Source organism: Schistocerca piceifrons, chromosome 1 (genome assembly GCF_021461385.2).
Source record: "Schistocerca piceifrons isolate TAMUIC-IGC-003096 chromosome 1, iqSchPice1.1, whole genome shotgun sequence".
NCBI lineage: Eukaryota > Metazoa > Arthropoda > Insecta > Orthoptera > Acrididae > Schistocerca > Schistocerca piceifrons.
This window is the reverse complement of record NC_060138.1, coordinates 427,339,207-427,365,347: the sequence shown is the minus strand read 5'-3', so window position 1 is coordinate 427,365,347 and position 26,141 is coordinate 427,339,207. Positions and strand designations below refer to the sequence as shown.

The window sequence follows — 26,141 nt, the reverse complement described above, 5'->3', positions numbered from 1 at the left end:
TGAGATGCCACTCAACGTAAATATGGCAGTTCACTTTCACTGGCAGAACTTTCGAAATACTGGTTGAAACAGCATAGTATGTCGCTTTTCTGGGGTAATGTTGAAGAGACCGATGGTGGCAGCAATAAATCGCTTGTTTGTGGAGCTTTGAGAGCAAGAGGCTGTAACATCCCTAGCTGTAGCTTATTAGGGAGAAAAAAGCCGTTCCAGTATGGGCCTTGGACGTATATTCTGCGTATTTTAAAACTTTAAGTAAACTTTTCTCATTTGTAGTACATCTGTGTATGCGAAAAGTAGAAATGTTTTCAACATCGCAAGCGATGTCTGGGAAGATTATTTAAGGAATATAGATACATAACAGATTACCTATGTTAACCGTTACTCACCCAATTGCCGGCCGGAGTGGCCGAGCTGTTCTAGGCGATACACTCTGGAGCTGCGCGACCGCTACGGTCGCAGGTTCGAATCCTGCCTCGGGCATGGATGTGTGTGTTGTCCTTAGGTTAGTTAGGTTTAAGTAGTTCTAAGTTCTAGGGGACTGATGACCTCAACAGTTAAGTCCCATAGTGCTCAGAGCCATTTGAACCATTTTTGAACTCACCCAATTGCTCTGGAAGCGCTGTTTACTGCAAAAGGCGTACACGACATCCGAAGTACATCTACGCTTTTTTTAAGAAAAAACAAGACCATCATCAATGAAATTATTTAAAAACAGCATTTTTACTGTGGCGTGCTTCTTTTTCTATGCAGAATGTTTTAATTACGTTAGTATGACCTTTTTAGTTACTGTGTTTTATTCTACGCTAAATGGCTCAAATGGCTCTGAGTACTATGGGACTCAACTGCTGTGGTCATAAGTCCCCTAGAACTTAGAACTACTTAAACCTAACTAACCTAAGGACAGCACACAACACCCAGCCATCACGAGGCAGAGAAAATCCCTGACCCCGCCGGGAATCGAACCCGGGAACCCGGGCGCGGGAAGCGAGAATGCTACCGCACGACCACGAGATGCGGGCTCTACGCTAAATGTTTAGTCGCTTTAATGCGACATTTTTTGTTCGGTGTGTTTTTCTTTCTACGTTAAATGTTGATTTCTGTTGACAGTGTTGTTATATTAATTACCCGATAAGTGCCCTTGATACAATTTTACGGCTGCGTACATGTCTTTGTATCAAGACTTCTCTGTGGCATCTCTTACTGTCCACGCCAGGAGTACTCTTCCTATCGCCACTGATTTTTCCTTGTATTCTGTTTGTAACTCTATCACATTTATTCCTATATCCTGTTACTGTTGGTGCTTTAACACCAATAAAAACTGCTACTAGCTGTACTGCTAAGATAAAGCCGTGCTCAACGCGATGGTTGGTTTGAATATCGCAAAGTTTTAATAGGCATGGTGTGCCCATGCCTTCCTCCGATCTTTGACTGACTCACATTTCAAGTTTTTGGGGGACTTATGGATTAACGTGGATTTGAAAACACGGAGTAGCTTGAAATTTTTTACCATAAAATACGTAATCATCCTGAACGATATTACTGTATTAATAATCAGCGACGCTTACAAACAAAAGAAAAGTAAGTTTGGAAAATATGCTGCAATGAGTTCAGGAGCAAAAGAACAGAAGAGGGGCCGGTGCAAAGAGTATGGAAGAAAGAGAGATCGAAAGAGTAACAAAAAGTATGCCAGTTGTCAATCATTCCTCTTGCCAATAGTACGCAAATATTTACTGCAATAAATGCATGCTCAAATACCATACCCATAAGTTCTTTAACGCCAGTACGGTGACTTGCAAGTGACTGAGGATGAAATGATGATGAAAGACACACACAACACCCACTCATCTCGAGGCAGAGAAAATCCCTGACACCGCCGGGAATCGAATCCGTGGTCCCGTGCGCGGGAAGCGAGAACGCTACCGCAAGACCACGAGCCGCGGACAATTTTAAGATAGTTATTGTGGATAGTTACTGATAAAATTTAAGCTATAACATGCGCTTATATGCAGAAACCCTGATACAATTGCTATTTTTAAGTACCATGTATGAACATTTGTTTCTCAAACTAAAATTTTGTAAAATATTTTTGGATTAAATGTGTTCAATAAATGTTGAAAAGTTCAAACGTCTGCTTTTCTACATAAAAAACTAAAGAACAAATATACTTTGAAGAATGATCTAAGAATATATAATGTTTTTTAAGTTGCGGGTCTAACAGACACATTCACAATATGTTTGTTTCTTTTTGAAACACAATAGGAAGGTTAAGTGCTAGCATACACCTGTGTGTGTGTGTGTGTGTGTTTTTGTCCTCTTGAGCAACGGAAAATACGCCAGTCGGCACGTGATAGATGTGACGTATGTTACGTCGTCGGGAGACCCTTCTGCTTTCTGAGATAAGCCCAGCCCACTAGCGGTCATACGCTGTAATATATCAGATGTCGCAGCGAAACGTTACGATTTCGAGCGAGAAATTGGCATCGAGCGGAAGGAGCCCTGCTGGGGGCCGAGACGGTCTGTGGCGGGAGAGCGCGGGCGATCGCTCATCCAGAGCAGGGCCGGCCACCAGCCACTACTGTAAGCAAGCGGCGGCCGATCGCGGGCCTACTAAATCACGAAACGACTGCGTGCGGCTGCGGGGGTGGCGGCGGCGGCGGCGGCGGCGGCGGCGGAGGCGGCTTGGGCGCTATCGCAGCAGACGGCCAAGACGGATGGCCGCCGGAGGGCAGCACCGCGGCCGCTAATGACTGCCGACCTGTGCCGCCAGGCCGCTGTCAGCTTGACGCATGATGATGAAGTGCGCCGGCCGTGCCATTCACTTTCCGCTGCCCCCCGCCCCTCTCCTGCTCTGATGAGAACAGCCCCTCCTTCCCCGTACTGGTGTAGCCGCCATTGTTCCCCGGCTGTCTGCATCCGTTCTGTGACCCTTACCTTGGAAATTACCGGCCGGGGAAGTCTTGAGGAAACAATGAATAACACTCTCTTCCTACGTGTGTCAGCAGTGCATAGACCACCCAACAGAGCGGAAGACGCCTTGCTCTTTTGTAGCTGGTAGGTTGCCAATTTACACTGGTCATTTCGTAAATAAGGTATATCACTTTTCTTTTTCCACATAATTATTTATGTTACAGTACCGGGTGATCAAAACGTCAGTATAAATTTGAAAACTTAATAAACCACGGAGTAATGTAGATAGAGAGGTAAAAATTGACACACATGCTTGGAATGACATGAGGTTTTATTAGAACAAAAAAAAAAGTTCACAAAATGTCCGACCGACAGCGCTAGACAGCAAAACGTCAGTAACTGCTACCGTGACGGGTGAGAGGTACGCCGATATGTTATAGAATCGCATCATCCCGAGCCCGGCTGATAAACACCTGCTGGAACGTACGATGTTTATGCAGGATGGCGCTCCACCCAATATTGCTACACGCGTGAAAGGTCTCTTGCGCGCGTCGTTTGGTGATGATCGTATGCTCAGCCGCCACTTTCGTCATGCTTGGCCTCCCAGGTCCCCAGACGTCAGTCCGTGCGATTATTATTGGCTTCGGGGTTACCTGTAGTCGCAAGTGTATCGTGATCAACCGACATCTCTAGGGATGCTGAAAGACAACATCCGACGCCAATGCCTCACCATAACTCCGGACATGCTTTACAGTGCTGTTCACAACATTATTCCTCGACTACAGCTATTGTTGAGGAATGATGGTGGACATATTGAGCATTTCCTGTAAAGAACATCATCTTTCCTTTCTCTTACTTTGTCATGCTAATTATTGCTATTCTAATCAGATGAAGCACCATCTGTCTGACATTTTTGAAATTTTGTATTTTTTTCGTTCTAATAAAACCCCATGTCATTCCAAGCATATGTGTCAATTTGTACCTCTCTATCTACGTTATTCCGTGATTTATTCAATTTTTCTAATTTATACTGACTTTTTGACCACCCGGTATATTGCAATGTGCCAGCCACACAGCTCGTTAGCATGCAAGACAGCGACGCGACCCAGATTAGCATCAAATCCACGCGGTGGATTAAAGATAATCGGTTGGCTACAATACCACAGGAAACAGAGAAAGCTTACATGATTTGGAGGTGCAAACGAAGTCACCGCCTTAGGTTAAATAACGACTGTCACGGCAGGAAGGCCATCTACTCACAAAGAAAAGAATGGAATGAAAAACAGATGGTGTCTTAAGATTGATAATATGGACGGCATGTGAGAGGGAGACTGTTATGTGTCAATAACGGAGAGGTTGGTTAAATCAGTAAGTGGCTCGAAACAGCATATCCAGACACTGCGGGATGATGATGGCATTGAAACAGAGGATGACACGCGTAAAGCTGAAATACTAAACACCTTTTTCCAAAGCTGTTTCACAGAGGAAGACCGCACTGCAGTTCCTTCTCTAAATCCTCGCACAAACGAAAAAATGGCTGACATCGAAATAAGTGTCCAAGGAATAGAAAAGCAACTGGAATCACTCAATAGAGGAAAGTCCACTGGACCTGGCGGGATACCAATTCGATTCTACTCAGAGTACGCAAAAGAACTTGCCCCCCTTCTAACAGCCGTGTACCGCAAGTCTCTAGAGGAATGGAGGGTTCCAAATGATTGGAAAAGAGCACAGATAGTCCCAGTCTTCAAGAAGGGTCGTCGAGCAGATGCGCAAAACTATAGACCTATATCTCTGACGTCGATCTCTTGTAGAATTTTAGAACATGTTTTTTGCTCGCGTATCATGTCATTTCTGGAAACCCAGAATCTACTATGTAGGAATCAACATGGATTCCGGAAACAGCGATCGTGTGAGACCCAACTCGCCTTATTTGTTCATGAGACCCAGAAAATATTAGATACAGGCTCCCAGGTAGATGCTATTTTTCTTGACTTCCGGAAGGCGTTCGATACAGTTGCGCACTGTCGCCTGATAAACAAAGTAAGAGCCTACGAAATATCAGACCAGCTGTGTGGCTGGATTGAAGAGTTTTTAGCAAACAGAACACAGCATGTTGTTATCAATGGAGAGATGTCTACAGACGTTAAAGTAACCTCTGGCGTGCCACAGGGGAGTGTTATGGGACCATTGCTTTTCACAATGTATATAAATGACTTAGTAGATAGTGTCGGAAGTTCCATGCGGCTTTTCGCGGATGATGCTGTAGTATACAGAGAAGTTACAGCATTAGAAAATTGTAGCGAAATGCAGGAAGATCTGCAGCGGATAGGCACTTGGTGCAGGGAGTGGCAACTGACCCTTAACATAGACAAATGTAATGTATTGCGAATACATAGAAAGAAGGATCCTTAATTGTATGATTATATGATAGCGGAACAAACACTGGTAGCAGTTACTTCTGTAAAATATCTGGGAGTATGCGTGCGGAACGATTTGAAGTGGAAGGATCATATAAAATTAATTGTTGGTAAGGCGGGTACCAGGTTGAGATTCATTGGGAGAGTGCTTAGAAAATGTAGTCCATCAACAAAGGAGGTGGTTTACAAAACACTCGTTCGACCTATACTTGAGTATTGCTCATCAGTGTGGGATCCGTACCAGATCGGTCTGACGGAGGAGATAGAGAAGATCCAAAGAAGAGCGGCGCGTTTCGTCACAGGGTTATTTGGTAACCGTGATAGCGTTACGGAGATGTTTAATAAACTCAAGTGGCAGACTCTGCAAGAGAGGCGCTCTGCATCGCGGTGTAGCTTGCTCGCCAGGTTTCGAGAGGGTGCGTTTCTGGATGAGGTATCGAATATATTGCTTCCCCCTACTTATACCTCCCGAGGAGATCACGAATGTAAAATTAGAGAGATTAGAGCGCGCACGGAGGCTTTCAGACAGTCGTTCTTCCCGCGAACCATACGCGAAGGGAGGTAATGACAGTGGCACGTAAAGTGCCCTCCGCCACACACCGTTGGGTGGCTTGCGGAGTATCAATGTAGATGTAGATGTAGATGTAGAGGGCAGGGTGCTGCTGTCACAGACTGGCGTCCTTACACTAGACGGGGAAACTACACACAAGACGGCATCGAACCGCCGTTGTCAGACCAGATGAACACCCACAATTTGATGTTGACCTTTTACAATTTGCTGTTGACCTGTGCTAACCAACAGACAACAGAGCAAAAAACACAGGTCTTGCAGATTTTGTAGAAACTAAACTTAACTCAAAGATAGTGTAGGAATTCTTCCAGAGAGGAACTTCCCAAAGGAGTGTTTCTTAGCGGGGAAGAAGAGGGTAATGTGGAAGAACCAGAGAAGTTGCTGATAAGTACAGCTGTTTGGATATTCCGTTTACAAACTACTGGAACTTGTAGGGGACAGTGAGTACATGATATTTTGAATAGAAACTCATGTCGGGAAACGTATCATTTCCGCTCTACGACGTTTTCAGTTGAGATTAGTAACGCGTCCACGTCTGCTGAGGGAAAGAGAAAAGTCTCGTAGTTGCTTGGGCTGGTATGCAGTAGGGTAGACAGGATGAAGCAGACTACGTCAGAGGGCTACCTGATATCACTTAACGTCGTATACAAAGTTTTATTTGCGAGACTCCTGTAGACACCGGACGATCAGCTGACACAACCTCTGGCCGCTGCGCTAGACACCCAAGAGATAGTAGGTGGGATGGAGTGAATGTACCAGAACATGCATCGCAACTACAACCTATCGAGCCGCTGTTGTAATGCATGAGTACTGCTCTGTATGTACAGTATGCTGGGTACTTTTTTGTTTTGTAATTATGTAAACATGTAACGTTTAAGTATGATGTAAATAAATGTGCTTAAGTGATAAATGGATGTTTCTTTGTTTTTCCTTTCGAACTGTTACCTAATCCTAATACATTTCCTCCAGCATAAGTGGATTACTTAAACATGTGAATTGAAACGGTTGTAGAACGGAAGAGGTACGTTTCCGGTCATGGATTGCTATTTAGTACACAAGAAATTTCCGCCATTTGATTGTTAATTGTTAATTTGTTTTACACTATCATGATCTCGGCTTTGTAGCCATTCTCAGTGCATGTTGAACTGTTTGTGAGGTGTCACCGTCGAAAAAACATATGACTGTGGTCTCCCACCAAGGAAAGGCCATAAATATATTATGTACTCACTTCCCTCTAAAAGACCTAGAAGCTTGCAACTGGAATTTCCAGCCAACCTGTAACTCGATTATAAAGCTGCAGTATCTGAGATGGTCGGTTACATGTGAGCATACAGCCATGGAAAACTAAACATAACACTAGAGGGGGAGATCCTCCTTACAGGTCTTGTTCATTGCTGTGATTCAGAATAGGTCTTACGTAACGCACTTCAACGATTTCGCCGGCCGGTGTGGCCGTGCGGTTCTAGGCGCTTCAGTCTGGAACCGCGTGGATGTGTGTGATGTCCTTAGGTTAGTTAGGTTTAAGTAGTTCTAAGTTCTAGGGGACTGATAACCTCAGATGTTAAGTCCCATAGTGCTCAGAGCCATTTGAACCATTTTTTCAACGTTTTCGGGGTAAGACATGCAAAACTAAAACCCAGGTAAAATAACCAAGAGATTTTCATTAACAAAGAGTGCGTATTATACTTTACGATTTTAACTTTGTTAGTAGAAAGATATTTTCTCGCAATGGATAAAGGATAACTGAAACTAACTCTTTGTGGCCCAAATGTTTGTCAAAATAAAACGATTGTAATGTAGGGCTTACTGTATTCACATTTGCGAAAGTTGTGTATCTAACAGTTTCATTAATCATCACTAATTCAAATGCTGGGCGTCAGTGCATTCGTCATATATTTAATAATTTTAATCACCATTCATTTAACAACAAACATGGGGCTCAGTTACGTTTCTCACTAAAATATATCTTTACTCTCTTTCAACACACACTCTCTGCTTCCCAGTTTCATTTCCAAGTTGTAGGAAAATTTAATACCTCATATAGTTGTAAATTAGATGACGGTCTCCATGTAAAGGTTATTTCAACTTAGGGAAGCCATGCACCTAGCCATGTCGCCCATAACAAGAGACACGCCCATGGTGTGGCAACGTCGCTCCACTTGTTACGAGGTTATTGTTCTCTGAAACAGTTTACAGCTGTACATCGTTATCCTGGCTTCACAATTCACTTGTGTGTCTTTTACTGTAACTCACACGTCGCCACACTGGCGGCTACCAACTCGTAGCTGTTGACACAACGCTCCTCTGCAGCTGCCACACTACTTCTCATTACTTTTGCTAAAGACTTACAATTTTTCATTAAGACCAGGTAGCTCTACTACAAAAAGAACACAAACGTATAACGAATATAACTACTTTGCAGCATGAACAATGTCTCTGAGTAACCATTGCATTTAACTTACAAGTCTGTGTCATCGATAACGGTTCATAATATGAGGTGTCATCAGTCAGTGGCATATATATGTGTTAACACACAGAGGGCGAGCAAATCATAAAAGTGGTCAGAAGTACAGAAATTTTCAGCAGTGGTCTCCAGAGTGTCATTCGTTGAGGAAGTGATACATCGTTACAGGCTTGACTGCAGTGCAATTCTGACATGTGTATATATATAATGGATAATGCAATGCTATCCCTGGTTGCGGGAAACAAATAGCCTGATCTGTGTAATTTTTTTTTGATCATTTTCCCACATACTAACAACAATTGAAACTGAGTTCTATAAATCATTAACCAATATGGAACGTTGTTGTCATTAGAATCTGATACGACAACAGCTATATATTTAAACTAGCTGTTACCCGCACCTGCACTCGCTTATCATTATTTCCGGTGTGCTGAGTGATGGCGAGTAAGTAAGCTGTTATACGAGCAATAACGTCAGCTCTCCTCACGTATCTGCCTATTCCGGTACGCATAGCTTGTGAAATACGCCTCGCCACACCCCTACCCCCTCCCGAATTGCACCAACACACACCGCAGCGGCTGAGCGGTGTGTGTGGTAGCGTGTAGGAAGAAGCTTACATCAATGTGTCATGCTTTTGAAGTGGCTATACGTCACGCAACAGATTTAATGCATTTATAATACATTTTATGTACTTAGATGTAAAAAGGGGTTTCCATTCTCTACTTCACGGTCTAGCGACCCATTATTTTAAAATCGTTTTTCCGCATGTAATAGTGTCAGTATGGACGTATGGCTTGAACATATCGAGGATTGTACAAGTATTATATTCATTATGTTGAAGCGTAAGCAATAAATGCGTTTCCACAAATATGATGAAATTCTTAATGTGCGCAAAATTCTTCAAATCAATAAATATCTTATACTGCATTCATTATGAAGTACCCAGTCTATGTTCTTCTTAAGCGCTCGAACTATCTCCATCCCAGATTTTATCCAAATAGGTTCAGCGATTTAGTCGTGAAAACGAAACAGACAGTATATTCGAGTATAGTTTTGTATGATGGTGGAGGTAAACCACTCTCAGTTCCTGAAGGAAGTAACATTAATGTTTAGCACTACTTCGATGACTGGGTCATCAGAGACAAACACGACTTTTTGTAGGATGAGGATGGGGAAGCAAAATGATCGTGTTCTTTCCAAAGGAACTGTCCCATGATTTCCATAAGCGATTTAGCCGAATGCACGGGTGGAGATTTGAGCGCTGGAATACGAGTACAGTGCCTTAATCACTGCGCCACCTCAATTGGTATTGTTTTCGAACCATTAGTAACCAATTAACCAAATTAGTTTTCCGCTTTTAATTATTTACTTGAAACGTTTTTGTTATGTTAGTGGAATGAGAAATTTACGGCTTGTAACGGGTAATGATGGAGCAATTATTAACATTCTATGAACTCAGTGATAATAGTTTTCTCAGTTAAGTAGAAACGTCGAAATGGAGTCAACAACGAAACACTGGAAGATAACGAGGAAATCATTTACCGATCTATGTTTTAATATTCTGGTAAAATAACAGGTGTCTCGCTGTACATTACAGTCAACCATGCACAGTAAAATCAAGTATACATAACAATCAGAACGGACACCAAGGAGTGCTAGTGGAAACGAAACTACATTCGAAAGGATACGTTCTATTTCAAAAAGATTACCTCTTCTACATGAATGAAAACAGACACTTGGAGCAAATTTTGCATTAAGAATTATACTACAGAGTCTTATTTTCTAAAAGAATCAGTATACTATACAAGTGTACAGGTTTTACACATCCGCTTCCGCAGCTGAGCGGTCAGTATAAGGGCCTGCCATGTGAAGGACTCGCTTTCGATTCCCGGTGCTACCGATGAATTTTCTGTAGTGGGAGGAAGGGTGTGGGGGGCGATAAGCTACGCGAGGAGAACTGAACAGCAGAATTAGCGGGTGCAAGGTCTGAGAAGTCGAGAAAATGGTCGGGACAGCGATACGCTGCTCACATGCCCCTCCATGCCTCACCCGCATGACGCTGCAAGACTGAGGGTGACACGGCGCTCGGTCGACATCCGTTTGGCCTTTTGGGCGTGGACAAGGAGGTGCTCGCAGTTGATTTTTTATACCTTTAACATGCATGCACATACAACCCCGGGGCGCTTTTTACAATTATGTTTGGATCAGTTGCCATTCACCTTTCACAAACCTCGGATATGCTGTCTACCATACGCAGATACACGTCCAACACGTCCCACAAGTTTGCGAGCATGTCTAGCGTTACTGGATCCGGTGCTGCTATGTGGGATCGCAGTTCCTCCAAAGTTGTCTGAAGAGGATACACGGAGGCATTCACACGCCCTCCCCAAAAAAAGTTCACTTACAGCGAGGTCAGTTGGCCTCGGAGGCTAATGGCGCAATGCGGTATTCGCATCGGAAAGCCTTTCACAGCTTTGTTAACGTCAGCTTCACTCGAAGCATGTTGGGTAATAAACGAACGAGTGAGAGACTTGGCTCCACCAGAGAGAGCCGTACCATCTACCCACATAATCAAGATTGGAGGTGTAATAAGGGGAGATTTCATGACGTTACAATATTGAAGCCGACGTCCATCTTGTTAGTAGTCACAAACATTAGCTTCTGGTTGAAGTGTTCTGATAAAAACGCCGGCTTCCAACATTTGCAGGTGAATTACTCATCCTAATCATAGCGTAAAGTGTAAAATGAATCATATTTCATTCGTAAGTGGACTCGTTCAAGCGATATTTTCTTTTGTACCCATGAATTTCAGTTGCGCTAGTTACTTTTCCCGTAGTGTTTTTATTTGTGTGATTTGGCTTCACATATCCTATTAAAGGAACTCGAAGAGCCCTCTGGTTGAACGCTGTGAGAAGGTATTTTGCAAACTGTCTAGACATCTGGAAGATTAAAACTGTGGGCTGGACCAAGACTCGAACTAGAGAAGTTTGCTTTTCGCGGACCAGTGCTGTACCGACTTTTTTAAAATCTCTTTTTGTTAGTTATTGGTCGTTATATTGTTCTCGGGGTGGACGTCTCATGACGCTTGTTCACTCAGTTTTTTTATTACAGAAGGCAGCTAACCCGCTGACCGAACACTCTGAGCTACCGTCCCAGCATGAGCTACCCAATCAAAGTACACATGTCTTTACATCGGCCACTTTGAGTCTCTGTCCGACACACCGTTATAATCTGCCAGGAAGTTTCACATCAGCATAGGCTCCGCTGCAGAGAGGAAGTTTCCTTCTGGCTAGCAAAATGTGTTTTAGCATTTTCGTGAAGACATGAAATGATCATCAGACTCGTCTTTCCGTATTGAATAAAATGCTAGATTACGAAATCAGCTTTTACAAATCACATATTTTGCTACTTGCTTATACGAGACGTGTAACAGAAAGAAAGTTCCATTAACGCGTCGTATTATTGGATAAAATGTGCCTTTAAGACCAAACAAATGTCTGAAAATGCCATTTTGACATTAAGTTATTCACAAAAGCATAGTAACATTTACTATTTAAAAAAATTGTTGCATGGACACACAAATTAAGAACAAGAAGCATTTGTAAACAGTAGTCTGCTTATCTTTAGTGGCTTTAAGCAACTTACGGCGTAAGTCACCTCCTCTTTTTACGCCTCCATATAATCCGGGGACTTCTCGCAGCAAGGTAAACTTTTAGTTTGAAAACGTAAGTTGAAATACAGCCTAAGTTTCTGCCTTCATTTACATGGAAAACATAGTTTCGCGAAGTGGGGTAGATCACTTTGAAACGCCATGTAAATTACTCGTGGGCTACAATTTCATTTTTGATACTAACAACAGTAGTCAGATTGTGCAGACAACACAAGTTATCATAGTTTAGGAGTTACATATAGTCAAGGAATAAGTAAAAGGTTGAAGACTTTTTCAATGTTAGAACATTACTCTGTTCAATTTATTTCATCGTAACTTCATTCTCTCTAAGCTCTCAATTATGTACGTTGTCCGGCACAAGCGTCACTACATCGCTTATTTATTGTTGGCACTGGTATCGTTCATTCTGCAACACGTCTACATACAGTGAAGAAGTTAGAAAATGGTAACAGTCGGGGCGTATAAAGAATGTCAGCAGTGATTAAAGTGAGATTTTTTACAAAGAGATTATAACTATATTTCATTCATTTTACTGCTACACTTCTGAAAATTACGTGCAACTCTACGTCTCTTACTGTTTCTACATTTTGTTTTTTAAGAGCAAAGATGATAAAATAATTGAAGTGAGTTGTGATACAAAACTTGTTGGAATCAATAACAGCGTTTGGTTTGAATAGATTTCGTAATAAATATAATAAATACAATCGCTCAAGTGGTGACCCAGACATAATGAAACTGGTACGATAGGAAAATGAAAGATTATGGACACCGAAATGGAAATGCTACATCTCTAGTAAAAGTTAGTCCACCCCGATAGAGTGGTCAGCGTGACAGATTGCCGTCCCAGGGGCCCGGGTTCGATTCCCGGCTGGGTCGGGGATTTTCTCCACTCAGGGACTGGTTGTTGTGTTGTCTTCATCTCCATTTCATCCCCATGCAGCGCGCAGTTCGCCCAGTGTGGCGTCGAATGTAATAAGACGTGCACCAAGGCGGCCGGACCTGCTCTGTAAGGGGCCTTCCGGCCAATGGCGCCAAACGCTCATTTCCATTTAGTAAAAGTTGAGGCGTACAAGGTCAGTGTGCAGTTAGCCCATATTTGGTTGAAAAACCTGATATCTGGTTCTCCCAAACTCAGGTACAGTTTCATATCACCAGCATAACAAATTTAATTAATTAGTAGCGCAACTAGAGGCACGCTTTGTTGAAAACATCTGGAATTTGATTACAAGTACCGAGTCGAGTAAGTATTTCTTAAATGAAGCGAGACTCTTAACAATGTTCGAGGAGAGAGAAGAGCAAATAAAGTAGTCAGCGACTGAAGTCAGATGATCTGAAACCACCTCAGCTGTTCTTAAAAATGAAGCACTAGTCACGAAAAAAATGAGACCAAAGAGATTCTGAAAATTTACGGTGAGACAAACATCCTAGTCGTATTCAAAGTATGTTAACTATTCCTAAAGAAAATGTGCATCCAAGGGCTCTCATGGCAGAGCGAATGAAGAAAATGCAATTAGGTAATGACGTTCATTCAGTCCCATCAAAGAAGCTGTCATCAGTTATAGGTTCCACGCTACAATTACATAAACTGCAGACGTGAATCAACGAACTAGAAAGTCAACTGAGAGAAAGCGGGGTACAAAGACGACAACGTTCTCGTAACAAGAGCAGAAACCGATCGAGATATACCAGTAATAATTGGACTTATTGCTATTGCCTTTCTTGTTTTGGCGCAGATTCTAAGCTTTAAAACTGTATTCTGCCTTGTGAACTGCCGAATTGGGGAAACGAGAAGCAGAAAATACAGAAAGTGGAAAATATTCTGTCATATGCTGTATCAGGCCACCATTATCGCTTGTTTGTCCTGATAGTTAAATCAAACAGCGTTTCTGATGGAACAGTGTTATTTCACAGCATCTTTGCTCTCATAAAAGGAAAATGTAGACGTCGTAACAGCCAGAGAGTTTCTTAGATGTTAACTTAGGTTTAGCCACTGTTTACCTTTTCCATATGTGTCCATAGTAACCAAGTTGTTAATTACAGCAATGATAAAGTAGAAAGTTAGGAAATTCGAGTATACAGTTTAAGAAATTAAGATCCTTAAACTCTTGGTAGAAGACAACAATATGTAATGACTGCATTTCTATAAAAGAAAATGAAAATTTTTTTGTAGATTATGCTCTGACCTTGTGGACAGATTGATATTTCGTCTCACATCATTTCCAAGCACTTTGTTTGAAGTGATACATGACGTCCTCAGAGTTGCCACGCGACACTTTTTTGTGACCACTGTTGATGGCCGCCACGCCGTCCGTCATGCGCAGCTCACGCGACCCTCCGCTCTTTTGTATGCAGCGCCCTCCTGCCAGAAGAGGGGCCTAAGAGCATCAAAGCAAACGCTATCCATCACCAAAGTCGACAAAAAATTGCCAGCAGAAGAAAGACCTCCAGCTGCCTAAAGAAGAAGTCAAGGGTGTACCTCCGCAAGCCACCTTTTCACATGACCGTAACGACCAGGGGTCAGCCACGCGTTAACGACTACATTGGTCAGGCAGTGCACCGTCATGTATCTGGAAAGTAACAATATTTTTCTGTTCCTCAAAAGTAAGTAGTTTTAGGAGTAACATGTAACTGGTAGAACATTCTTGTGTTCCTAAAGATAATTTTTCTCTATTCCATTTTGTTTCTTGAGTCAGGATCATTTTTACGAATGAAACATCATAACTGCAATACCAAGTATTTCGTATTTTATACACAAAGAGAGAGAGAGAGAGATCCAGGATGAGCAGCCCCCACAGTTTCAAGTTCCGCTGAGGCTCTGGTTTGTCGTCAGGAAGTTGACCGATGGTGGCTCCAGAAAACCTCTTAATAGTCACTCATTTCATTATAGAACAAGCTAAAACACTCTTATTGTTCCGTAGCGGCAACGCATCCCTCGGCTTGTGCTGACAGCATCAAGCGCGGCAATGCTGATGCTACGTGCAACCGGGGACTTGCTGGCAGCTGGGCTGGAATGCTGGCACATGATGTCTAAGGCAGCATGTGCACTGTCTTGGCGTGACTCTGCAGCTCTGGGCAGCGCGTGCCAGCAGACGTGGATATCCACTGCGATTATTGTAGAGGATGCAGAGAGCATCAGCTTGCCTAAACAAATGCCTCTCTCCGGGACAGAAGGCTGGCTGCGGCTGAAGTGAGCCGGCTGGAAAGCGAAAAGTCCGCTTGAGTGGACTTATAATCAGCAGTAGTTTCGACGGTGATGGAGCCTAAGTCTCCATAGTAGCTGCTAGCAGAGCCATGTCACCACGTCGCCAGCCATATCCTTCTCATTGCGGATGGTGCTGCCAGATTTAGAAGCCTTTGCCTAAAAATGATGGGTGTTTGTACGGGATTGAGGCCTAATTGTGCTGACGCTGCGGTACCGCTTCCAGCCATGTACACTAAAACAAGTCGGCAGTGGCTAGGAAGTACGGAAAGTGGACTGCCATAGCCATGGCCTCCCTGCTTTTCTGCTATGTCGTCGGTATTGCAAGTACAGGTGCCCGGCACACTATGTGGAAACAGGCTGGTGATTTGCTGTATATGACGTAACGGTGTTTGCTCATCTTTGCTCTCACTGACACTCCACGACCGTTTTGCTGCTACGGTAAGGCCGCTATTTTATATGTATGCGTGCTATCTGTTTTTTCGGACATGTCCTAGAGAACAGGCACCACACTTTCACATAATTTGATAAGTCTAGCTGGGCAATGGATCCACCTTCTTCAGTGTGGATACACAAATACAACCGACCTCCAGTGGGAACCTCATAGACCGAATATGGAAGAGATGGATGCTGACTGAGGATAGGTAGCGCTCCGTAGGAATGTGGATCGCCAATGACGCGTGCAGAGATACCCCGCGGAGTTGCGCTAACGCTGTGTCCCGGATTGCACAGTGGCTAATGCACCTGCCTAGTAAGCAGGAGATCCCGGGTTCAAATCCCGGTCCAGTACACATTTTCACTGTCCGCCGCTGATTCCTCGTAATGTCTCACTGCAGCTAACAGCAGTGATCCCCTCCCTTTCCTTTCCCTTACTCCCCGCCCCGCTCCACCTGCACTTTGCATACATGCTGCTACTTTTAATTCTATAGTGTCGAAAATAGTGATAGCAGATTAACCGAAACACAATGAGAAATTTCTCTGACTCTAGAGCATTTAGAGGCAGCGACGGTAAGTACTAGACCTACAGAAATGAAAATTGAAACAGCAACAAGAAACTATCTTCTCCATCCTTCCCCCCCCCCCCCCCTCCACGTTAACCACCCCATACCCCATTAATTCAGCTCTAACGCGAGTGTCCTTAAGATTTAATGACCTCTCACATGATTTACGTAGATACATACAATATGAATTGTCGGCCATTGTTACTGCTTCCTTAAGAAAACAAATTCCACTTCATTGATTCCATTGTCATTTTGGTAGTTTTAATTCTGTATAATAATTACTATGCGATACTGATCTCTCTTGAACTGATTGAGTTTGGTGACAGTTATTTACAATTTTAGAATTTCCTAGTGTATACGGTAAGTGCAATGTTAACCAATGTCACAATGTTGTAGAGCAATATATACCATGTTAGATGTCATAGAATATCATACGCTTGCATAGAAGTATCCAGAACGTTACACTGAATTATCACTGTGACTTGGTATTCTGTAATCCTTTAACACCAGCTTGCGAGTGTACTAAGGTGACATGCAAATTATGCAAACATTCGACAGTTAAAAGTGACACCTTAACTTTGTTTATTCCATACGATAAACTTGTTTTGATAGTTATACGACTGGCTACAGAAGACTGAACAAGAAGAACTGAGTGGTTGGTGAGACGGGGGGGGGGGGGGGGGGTATTTACCGATTGGTTATAATTAAAGTTTAGCTGCTCACGGAGATCCATTGTGGGCTCCTACTATCGCATGGCATCTCAATTTCGTAGATACGCTAATGCGTTAATGAGGAACAGAGTTACACTGGAAAAAATAGTTCCAGTTGTGACCACCGGGTGCAAATCCGGTACTGTGATTGCTAGAAAGACATAAAGAAATATTTCATTTAATGGATTAGGAACTGTACGTGAACAGAATAGGTCGAAAAAGTGAGAAAGACGTATGTCGAATTTATTATTACTCGCCATTTACACTGTTTGATCAATATGAACACCGAAGACGCCGAAGAGATGCAGCACCCGTAAAACAACGTGATCAACAGTTGCTCGTAGCAGTTCCGGTGAAATATAAGCAAAGTGTTCTAGATCAGGTAGAGATGAAAGTGTCCCTGGTTCTTTGATACCCCCAGAGCCAAAATTCATATAGATTCACATCAAGTGATCTTGCAAGCAAGGCTTCTGGAAAATCTTTGGGGATAACACGATCGTAGAAGATTGCTTTAAGCATATCTTTCGCTGGGCGAGCGATATGAGATGTTGTCCTATCTTGCATGAAAACAGTGGTTTTAACACAGCTGCGTCCTTCCAAAGCAGGGATCACATGCCGTACAAGGAGGTCTCGTTAACGTGAAGAAGTCACGGTACATCTTACAGGTCTCTGAAGGTATTCTCTTCAAAGGAAAACGTACCGAGAGTGAATCCACACACGGCGATTGCAATGGCTCGCTGATCAACAGTACCCAAAATTCGGCATTTCTGTGTACTCACTGCCCCCTCTAGTGTAAAATGTACCTCGCCACTTCATAGAATATTACCCAGCCACATGTCTGTAACGTCAGTTCGTGCCCGAAACTGAAGAATAAATTGAGAACGTTGTTGCGGATTATGAGATTTCAGACACCGGTGTAAAATAGATGGCAAAATTTCTCTTATGGCTGATCATGGAATAGAAAATTGTTATAACACTGCACGATCTCTAGCACTATCCGGGGCGTGTGCTGCGTTTTCAGTTACAGCAACAGCAACCTCGTCAGTAACTTCCAGCGGGATAGGACGCCTTCCTCTTCCAGGTGCCGCATCAAGCTTACCAGTGTATTATTGTCATCTTCTTTTAGACATCGAATGGCATCGGGCTTCTCCTGAGACCTTTCAGTTTTCGATACTCTCTCAATGCAGTGTTGTAATCGCTGCCGTTCACATTAAAAAGTGCGTTGTCTTTCTTCTCGATAGCTGTACTGCTCACTCACGTTCTGGCTTGTCAAATGAAAGCGTGGATATCATATCCCTCCTACAAACAGTGTACAGCGCCAGATTTGCAACGGTGCAGTTGGAACTAATTATTTTTCCCAGCGTGAATCAGTTTCGCATTAACGCATTATCATACCTATCGAGCTTCGCTGCTATACGATACTTACAGCTCAGTGTGGACCTGAGTAGCTACACTTTAATTATAATGATACGGTAAACATTACAGTGTATATGAAGTGAGCGAAAAACAACACTTCGACAAGTGTAGCATTACCAGGCAATAAGGGATTGTTAACCACAGAGAATAATAAAACTCAGTGATGGGAGACGCTCTATCCATCTGAGCCACCGAGGTCACAGAGAATAGTGCGCTTACAGGGATTTATCCCTTGCACGCTCCCCGTGAGACGCACATTCCAAACATGTCCACACCACTACATTCGTAGTGCGCCTAATAGATATTTTCCCATCGTACTCATTACTCGTGGCAGATTAATCTACCAAGTCCCGTACGAGTTCGGGCACAGCGTGTGGGTTCGCACACAAGGAGGTCAATGGCCGGGAAGCCATATCTTAACTATATATGACGGTAGTATCAGTTCCCGAAAGAACAATTACCGTAGATGACCATACAGCTTTGCTAGAATGAAGTGATAATTAAATGGACACCCTAGGTGCAACCAGGGAATGTGCGTCTCACAGGGAACGTGCAGTGGGTAAGTCCCTGCAGGCCCACTATTCTCTGTGCCCTCGGTGGCTCACAAGGGAACCTCCCCATTTCACCCCCCTCAGATGTAGTTATAAGTTGGCACAGTAGATAGGCCTTGAAAAACTGAACACAGATCAATCGAGAAAACAGGAAGAAGTTGTGTGGAACTATAAAAAAAAATAAGCAAAATACACAAACTGAGTAGTCCATGCGAAGATAAGCAACATCAAGGATGATCTGAGCTTAGGAGCGCCGTGGTCCCGTGGTTAGCATGAGCAACTACGGTACGAAAGGTCCTTGGTTCAAGTCTTCATTCGAGCGTAAAATCTTATTTTTTTAATTTTCAGACAATTATCGAAGTTCAGGCGCTCAGACATAATCAACTTCGCTCTCCAAAATTCCAGGACATGTTCAGATTTGCTTGGACATTTGTAGGATTTGACGGTCTACACACGGCAAAATTTTAAAACATTAAAAACATATGTTTTGACAGAGCACAGGGAAAAGTGTGCGACTGTGAAACTGTTGGATTCATTTGTTGCAGTTTATGTGACAAACTCTTATGTTTTCATCGCTTTTTTGGGAGTAATTCTCACATCCACAAGAAAACCTAAATCGGGCAATGTAGAAGAATCTTTTTACCCATTCGCCAGGTGTACAAGTTAGGTGGATCGACAACATATTCCTGTCATGTGACGCACATGCCCTCACCAGTGTCGTATAGAATATATCAGACGTGTTTTCCTGTGGAGGGATCGGTTGACCTACGACCTTGCGATCAAATGTTTTAGGTTCCCATTGGAGAGGCACGTCCTTTCGTCTACTAATCGCACGGTTTTGCGGTGCGGTCGCAAAACACAGACACTAAACTTATTACAGTGAACAGAGACGTCAATGAACGAACGGACAGATCATAACTTTGCGAAAATAAAGAAAGTAAAATTTTCAGTCGAGGGAAGACTTGAACAAAGGACCTCTCGTTCCGCACCTACTCACGCTAACCACGGGACCACGGCGTTCCTGAGTTCATGTTTTCCTTGATGTTGAATATGTTGTGCATGGACTACTCAGTTTGTATATTTTACTAATTTTTTTCATAGTTCCACACAACTTCTTCCTGTTTTCTCGATTGATCTGTGTTCAGTTTTTCAAGGTCTATCCATTCTGCCAACTTACAACTAAATCTGAGGGGGGTGCGATGGGGAGGTTCCCTTGTCAGATGGATAGAGCGTCTGGCACGTAAGGAGGAGATTCCGGGTTCGAGTCCCCATCGGGGCACAGATTTTCAACATGTCCCTAATGAAGTATATCAACGCCTGGTTGGAGCGAGGGTGTCCATTCAATTATCATTTCATTCTAGGAAAGCTACATGATCATTTACGGTTACTGTTCTTTCGGGTACAGGTACTACCGTCATATATAATAATAAAACGCAGTGAAATCTTTTCATTCTAAACGTGAAGACCATTGGCATGGATACTGTGAGGCTCTGATGAACCCATAAGAGACCGTCGGCATTCTCTAGAATTCTGTTACGAAGCCATTTAAATGCCTCGGAGCGAAAGACTGCTGTAGTATTTTACGACTAACGGAAACAATAGAATCGCTAAGACTTCCGCTGGGGGCCGAGAAGAATTCATACGAGTACACCATAGACTCTGAAGTATCTCAATAAAACAGAGTGTTTAAGGACAGAAGCAATGCTAAAATGGTTTTTATCGATCATTCGTTTCAGTGATTAAGCTGCAAACCACGAAGACGGAATGCGAAAGTGAAAAGTATTTAAACATGACAGTTAAACAAAAGGCATATTATCTTTAACGTAACATCAAAATTTTAAAAAGGCAATGATGCAAGACTGCAGAGAGACTGTTTGTAAAGTTATGAATTACAATGGTGTGTCCAGTTTGCAAAAACGGTTCAAATGGCTCTGAGCACTATGGGACTTAACTTCTGTGGTCATCAGTCCCCTAGGACTTAGAACTACTCAAACCTAACTAACCTAAGTACATCGCACACTTCCATGCCCGAGGCAGGATTCGAACTTGCGACCGTAGCAGTCGCGCGGTTCCGGACTGAAGTGCCTAGAACCGCTCGGGCCACAGCGGCCGGCTCCAATATGCAGATGACATTTGCAGCAGTCATTGAAAGTGGAGAAATATACTGAAATCGCTCAGGGTGAATACGGGATGGTTCCTTTGCATTCCACATCTAGCTGCCTAGCGTAGACGGTAGGTTAAACCACAATCACCATTCCTTCCGTCCTGAAGTACGGAATTATTTGTCGAGAAATCTGTTAAATCAGCTCACTGCAGTGAACGTAATTTTCCAGTAGTTGTTCCAGTTAGTGTTGACCATGTTACTACCGTACTGTTTGACATCTAAGAGAGCGTGTTGAAAATTAGAAAATGTTCAAATGTGTGCGAAATCTTACGGGACTTAACTGCTAAGGTCATCAGTTCCTAAGCTTACACACTACTTAACCTAAATTGTCCTAAGGTCAAACACACACACTCATGCCCGAGGGAGGACTCGAACGTCCGCCGGGACCAGCCGCACAGTCCATGACTGCAGCGACTTAGACCGTTCGTGAAAATTAGAACCTCACTACTTTTTAGTCTGTTCTCAATGTCAGTGCAGGTGTTACACTTCGTGCGTATTACTACGTCTGCTTTCCCGCTTCGCTAACGCAAGTTGCAACCCTCTGCCACTAGAGGGCTGCGAACAGTAGTGTGTAACATGAGGGTGTGAAACATATGTCGGTGAGTAGAAAAGATCGTGCTTTAGTCGAGTTACACGAATTCGAAGAGTTCATCCGTCCACATATGGAGCACACTCACATTCAGCACGACAACACCAGCGCAGCGAAAGCTTCAATAATCAGACGCCTTGGCTTCACTGCTGTCGATCATCGTCTTGGCCGCATGCGGTTTTCATCTGTTTCCTAAACTTAAAAAACACCTTGGAGGACATCATTTTGATATAGGTGAAGCGGTGTAAGCAGGGGTGCTGTTGTGGCTCCGTCAACAAAGTCAAATATTCTAAAGTGACGGCATCAACAAAGTAGTCTCTCGAAGCGAGAAATGCGTTTGTCGCAAGCGTAACTATGTTGAAAATAAATAATCAGATATGAAGAACAACGATAATAAGAATTTTTGAGAAGCTTTAAGAGATTTCACATTAAAAATTCAGAAGCTTTACTTTTCAGCACGCACTCGTTCATTTAGAACGTGATTCCGTGACGATGTTACATGCTTTCAAAGATTATCGAGAAGGGTAAATGTATCAGTCTGAGATAAGGGACGCTGGTCGGAAGTTGTAAGTAAAAATCTTTCTGATACCTCAGACAGTTGGATACATGTACCTGTACTGTACCCATTCATGTATCCTTACATCAAACCGATGCATTTGCGGTTTTCTACAATCCCTAAAATCACGGAATCATCTTGTATACGCCATAAGCCACAGTGACGGATCGAGGGTTCTCTTGGTACCACTAAGCCCCCATTTTCCAGCCCCGTATAGATTGAACAGTAGGGGCTTAAGACTGTTTCCCTCTCTTATATCCTTTTTAATCCGAGTACCTTGTTCTTCGTCTCATAGTTCCCTCTCGGTTCTTGAATGTATTATATGTTATGCGTCTTTTCCAATGGCTTACTCCTATTACATTGTCTAACGCTTTTTCAGGTCGACAAATCCTGTGAGAGCATCTTGATGCTTCCTCAGTCTTACATTATCAAGCGGAATTTCAGAACGGCCTCTCTGCTGTCTTTACCTTCACTAAAGGAAAACTGATCGTCGTCTAATAGATCCTGAATTTCCTTTTCCATTCTTCTCTGTATTATTCCTTTCAAAAGCTTTGATGTTTGAGATGCTAAGCTTGTTGGATTTACCTTACTTGTACCTATGTCTGTTTGTCCAACGTCTGCGATTGCCCGTTTTGAAGATTTCCAGTCTTCCTCAACTGAACTCACTACTGTAATGTTCCTTATCAAACTACCTGCGTCCTTAGTGAATTTCAGCCCCGTTTCATCATTCCTCCGTACTGTACTATACCACTTGCTTCCATAGTCATAATTCCGCGGATTCTCTTAAACTTCAATCTACTATTCATCATTATTGAAATATGATCTGAGTCTCTATCTATCTCTGGTTACGTCTTATCATCCAAAATCTGATTTCGGATGTTCTTTCTGAGTATAACACAATGCATCTGAAATCTTGCCGCGTCTCATAGTCTTTTCTAAGTAAACCTCCGCCTCTTGTAAATCTTGAACAGAGAATTCACTATCACCATCAGAAAATTATTGCAGAAATCAGTTAGTCTCTCCCGTCCCTCGTTCCTAGCGCCTGGACTATATTCTCTCGTAACCGTTTCTTCTAATCCTCCATCTACAGCCGCTTTAAAATCTCTGTCTTCTTTCCATTTCGCTTTACTCACACCGACTATACCTAGACTGAGCTTTTGAATTTCCTTTTCAGATTTTCTAGCTTTATCACCACTTTCAAACTTCTGACACTCCATGCTCCGATTCGTAGAATTCGTTGTTCCACCTTTTCCTCGTGGTCACCTCCTCCTTGGCAGTCTCCTCCCGGACATCCGAATGGCTGATTAATCAGGACCCTTTTGACAGTAATGAGATCATCAAGAAAGTTTTAACTTGCAGGCCACGTGTTCTATGGACACACATTACATGTCTTCAATCCAGATGTTTCCATTCGCTTCTGCGTCGTCATACCGCTGACAATTGCTGTTGGGATAGTTTCCCACCCCAAGATCAATAGAGTGCCCTGAACGTCTGTCCGCTGCTCCGCCCTCTTTGACAATGCTGTTGACAGAACGAGGGTGATTTGTTATGCCTGTAGTATTCTGCCACCATTGCTGATGATTTCTATTCAAAATTTTAAGCGACTTTATGAACTAAAATTAATGTTATTTTTTCCTTCATGGTGAATTTGGGAGAAGTGCAGTTTGTGGGAGAAGGTAATATCTCTTCTGGAATGAAATTTTTACTCTGCAGCCGAGTGTGCGCTGATTTGAAACTTCGTGGTTGATTGAAACTGTATGCCGGACCGAGAGACGAATTTGGGACCTTTGCCTTTCGCGGGCATGTGCTCTACTTTTTTTAAAAACATTTATTTAAGGAACAATGTTACACATTCCAGATACATACTGTACTAACCATGCACACATGTTATACATGAAATTATTTAAACAAAAGCAGTTTGATTATTGCAATTATGCTGATGTTAAATAAATACAACATTCGATAGCGTTACTGACTAAACTACCAGAAAGAATTAATTTAAACATAAAGAAAAGTTTCTTAAAGACATTCAGACTTCTTCAAACATGAATAAATAAAAAAACTGCACATTGAATTACATGTGCTCCAATCCTTACAGAAGCATAATTAGCACTTTGTAAAGGATATCTGCAAGTTTTTGGGATAATTTTTAATATATTAATGTACACAAGGAAATCGTCTCCGTGAGAGATAGGTTAAAGGGAGGAAACTGATCTTTAACCTTCTCAGCTCAGTTAGACTAGCTATGAGCATTTCACACAACTGTATGGAACTCACCAAAATTTATACAGAATATGGAAGATTAATGCCCACCGCAAATAAAAGCAATCTAAGAAACATATTAGACAGTCTCTTAAATTCTTGAGGGTGGTGGAAAAGAGATGTTATAAAGTTGACTAGTTTTCCAACTACACTTTCTGGACATTAATGGAATGGTAACTATGTGAAGTGATCAGACCTATATAATAGATCTTTCACTGGAAAACTGACTTACACGTCACAGTGCAAAAATGAACAGGGCAATTTGCCAGCCATTGAATACTACATAGTATCAGATACAATCTTATGGTTTTAACCAGTCGATACAGACATTTCTATAAAAACTGTCAGTTTTCATATTCATACTATAAACCAATAATGCAGCTTTAATGTTTTGTGTTTTGACACTATTAGACACACAATCTGACTGTCACATAAGTTCTGTACATTAGTTTATAAAATTTCAAAAACTCCTTCCTGAAGTTGAAAAAGCACACACGAAAAATTTACTTCACAGAAGCTTTCCTGCGAACCTTGCAGAATTAGCACTCCTGGAAGAAAGGATACTGCGGAGACATGGCTTTGCCCCAGCCTGGCGGAAGTTTCCAGAGTGAAATTTTCACTCTGCAGCGGAGTGTGCGATGATATGAAAGTTCCTGGCAGATTGAAGCTGTGAGGAGGGGTCTTGTGTCGTGCTTGGGTAGCTCAATTGGTAGAGCACTTGCCCGCGACAGGCAAAGTCCCGAGTTCGAGTGTCGGTAAAGCACACAGTATTAAAATGCCAGGAACTTTAAATATCTCTTCTTACTTTGGAAATTTCAGTCCCGGAAATATAACAGAAAACGTCTCCATTTGTCCATTTATCGAACATGTCCTTGCCTCTGATGCGCTTACTAAAGGAGGCCGTGGGGAAACGATTTGCTCTTTGGATCTTCCAAACGTCTTCTATTAACGTGTTATATATTGTTGCAGGATATATTTTCTGTTCTGTTAACGTTTCTAATATCTTTGACGTCAAGGCCATTTAAGGCACCTTTTTGCACTCTGTTGTATGATGAATGTGTTGTGATCAAGCTCCAACTTGTTCTGCAACCCTTTGCGCATCCAGTCCTGATTTATACTCGTATTGTACACTAGTGTGATCACAAACAGCGACGAGAAGAATATAAAAACTGCACTGACATTCAACGACGAAAATACTAGTTTTATTTTACTCATTTCTCACAGTGATATCTTGGAAAAGTATTTAACTCATTGCAGCTAAAACTGACGCGCAGGTTGACTACATGAGCGGCTGACAGAACAGCTAAAGCCAGAGTGACACAGAGAGATGAAATAAACCCACAGTAAGTCTGACACAAAGCGAATGTCGACGTTATATATATCTCTGGCTATTTTCATCTTTCCTTATCGCTTCCAAGCCACCTCTTTTATTCCTTTCGTTCCAATGAATGGGAGTTAATGTTGCATTCTTGAGCCGATGGAGCTTAGAGGAACATAAAGGAGTGCGCCGGTAAAGACCAAGAAGAACGGAATCGATGAAAGATAGTGCACCAACTCGAGCACTCGCACCAGGCTATTTTGAGTCACACAGCGTAGGCGGCAGAGTAATCCGAACAAACGCCCTCGGATCGCTTGTGCAGTCGCAACGCATTAGGTACAGGGCG

General features: G+C 42.6%; 1 protein-coding gene across 1 annotated transcript in view; it reads right to left on the bottom strand.

The window, feature by feature from the left end:
- Window positions 1–2,612: 2,612 nt before the first annotated feature.
- Window positions 2,613–26,141, bottom strand: part of LOC124732752 (WAS/WASL-interacting protein family member 3-like) — a 65,171-nt gene continuing 41,642 nt past the window's right edge. Inside the window, exon 2 of the mRNA XM_047248522.1 lies at window positions 2,613–2,755. Coding sequence (XP_047104478.1) covers window positions 2,613–2,755 — 143 coding nt within the window. The remainder of the gene's footprint in view (window positions 2,756–26,141) is intronic.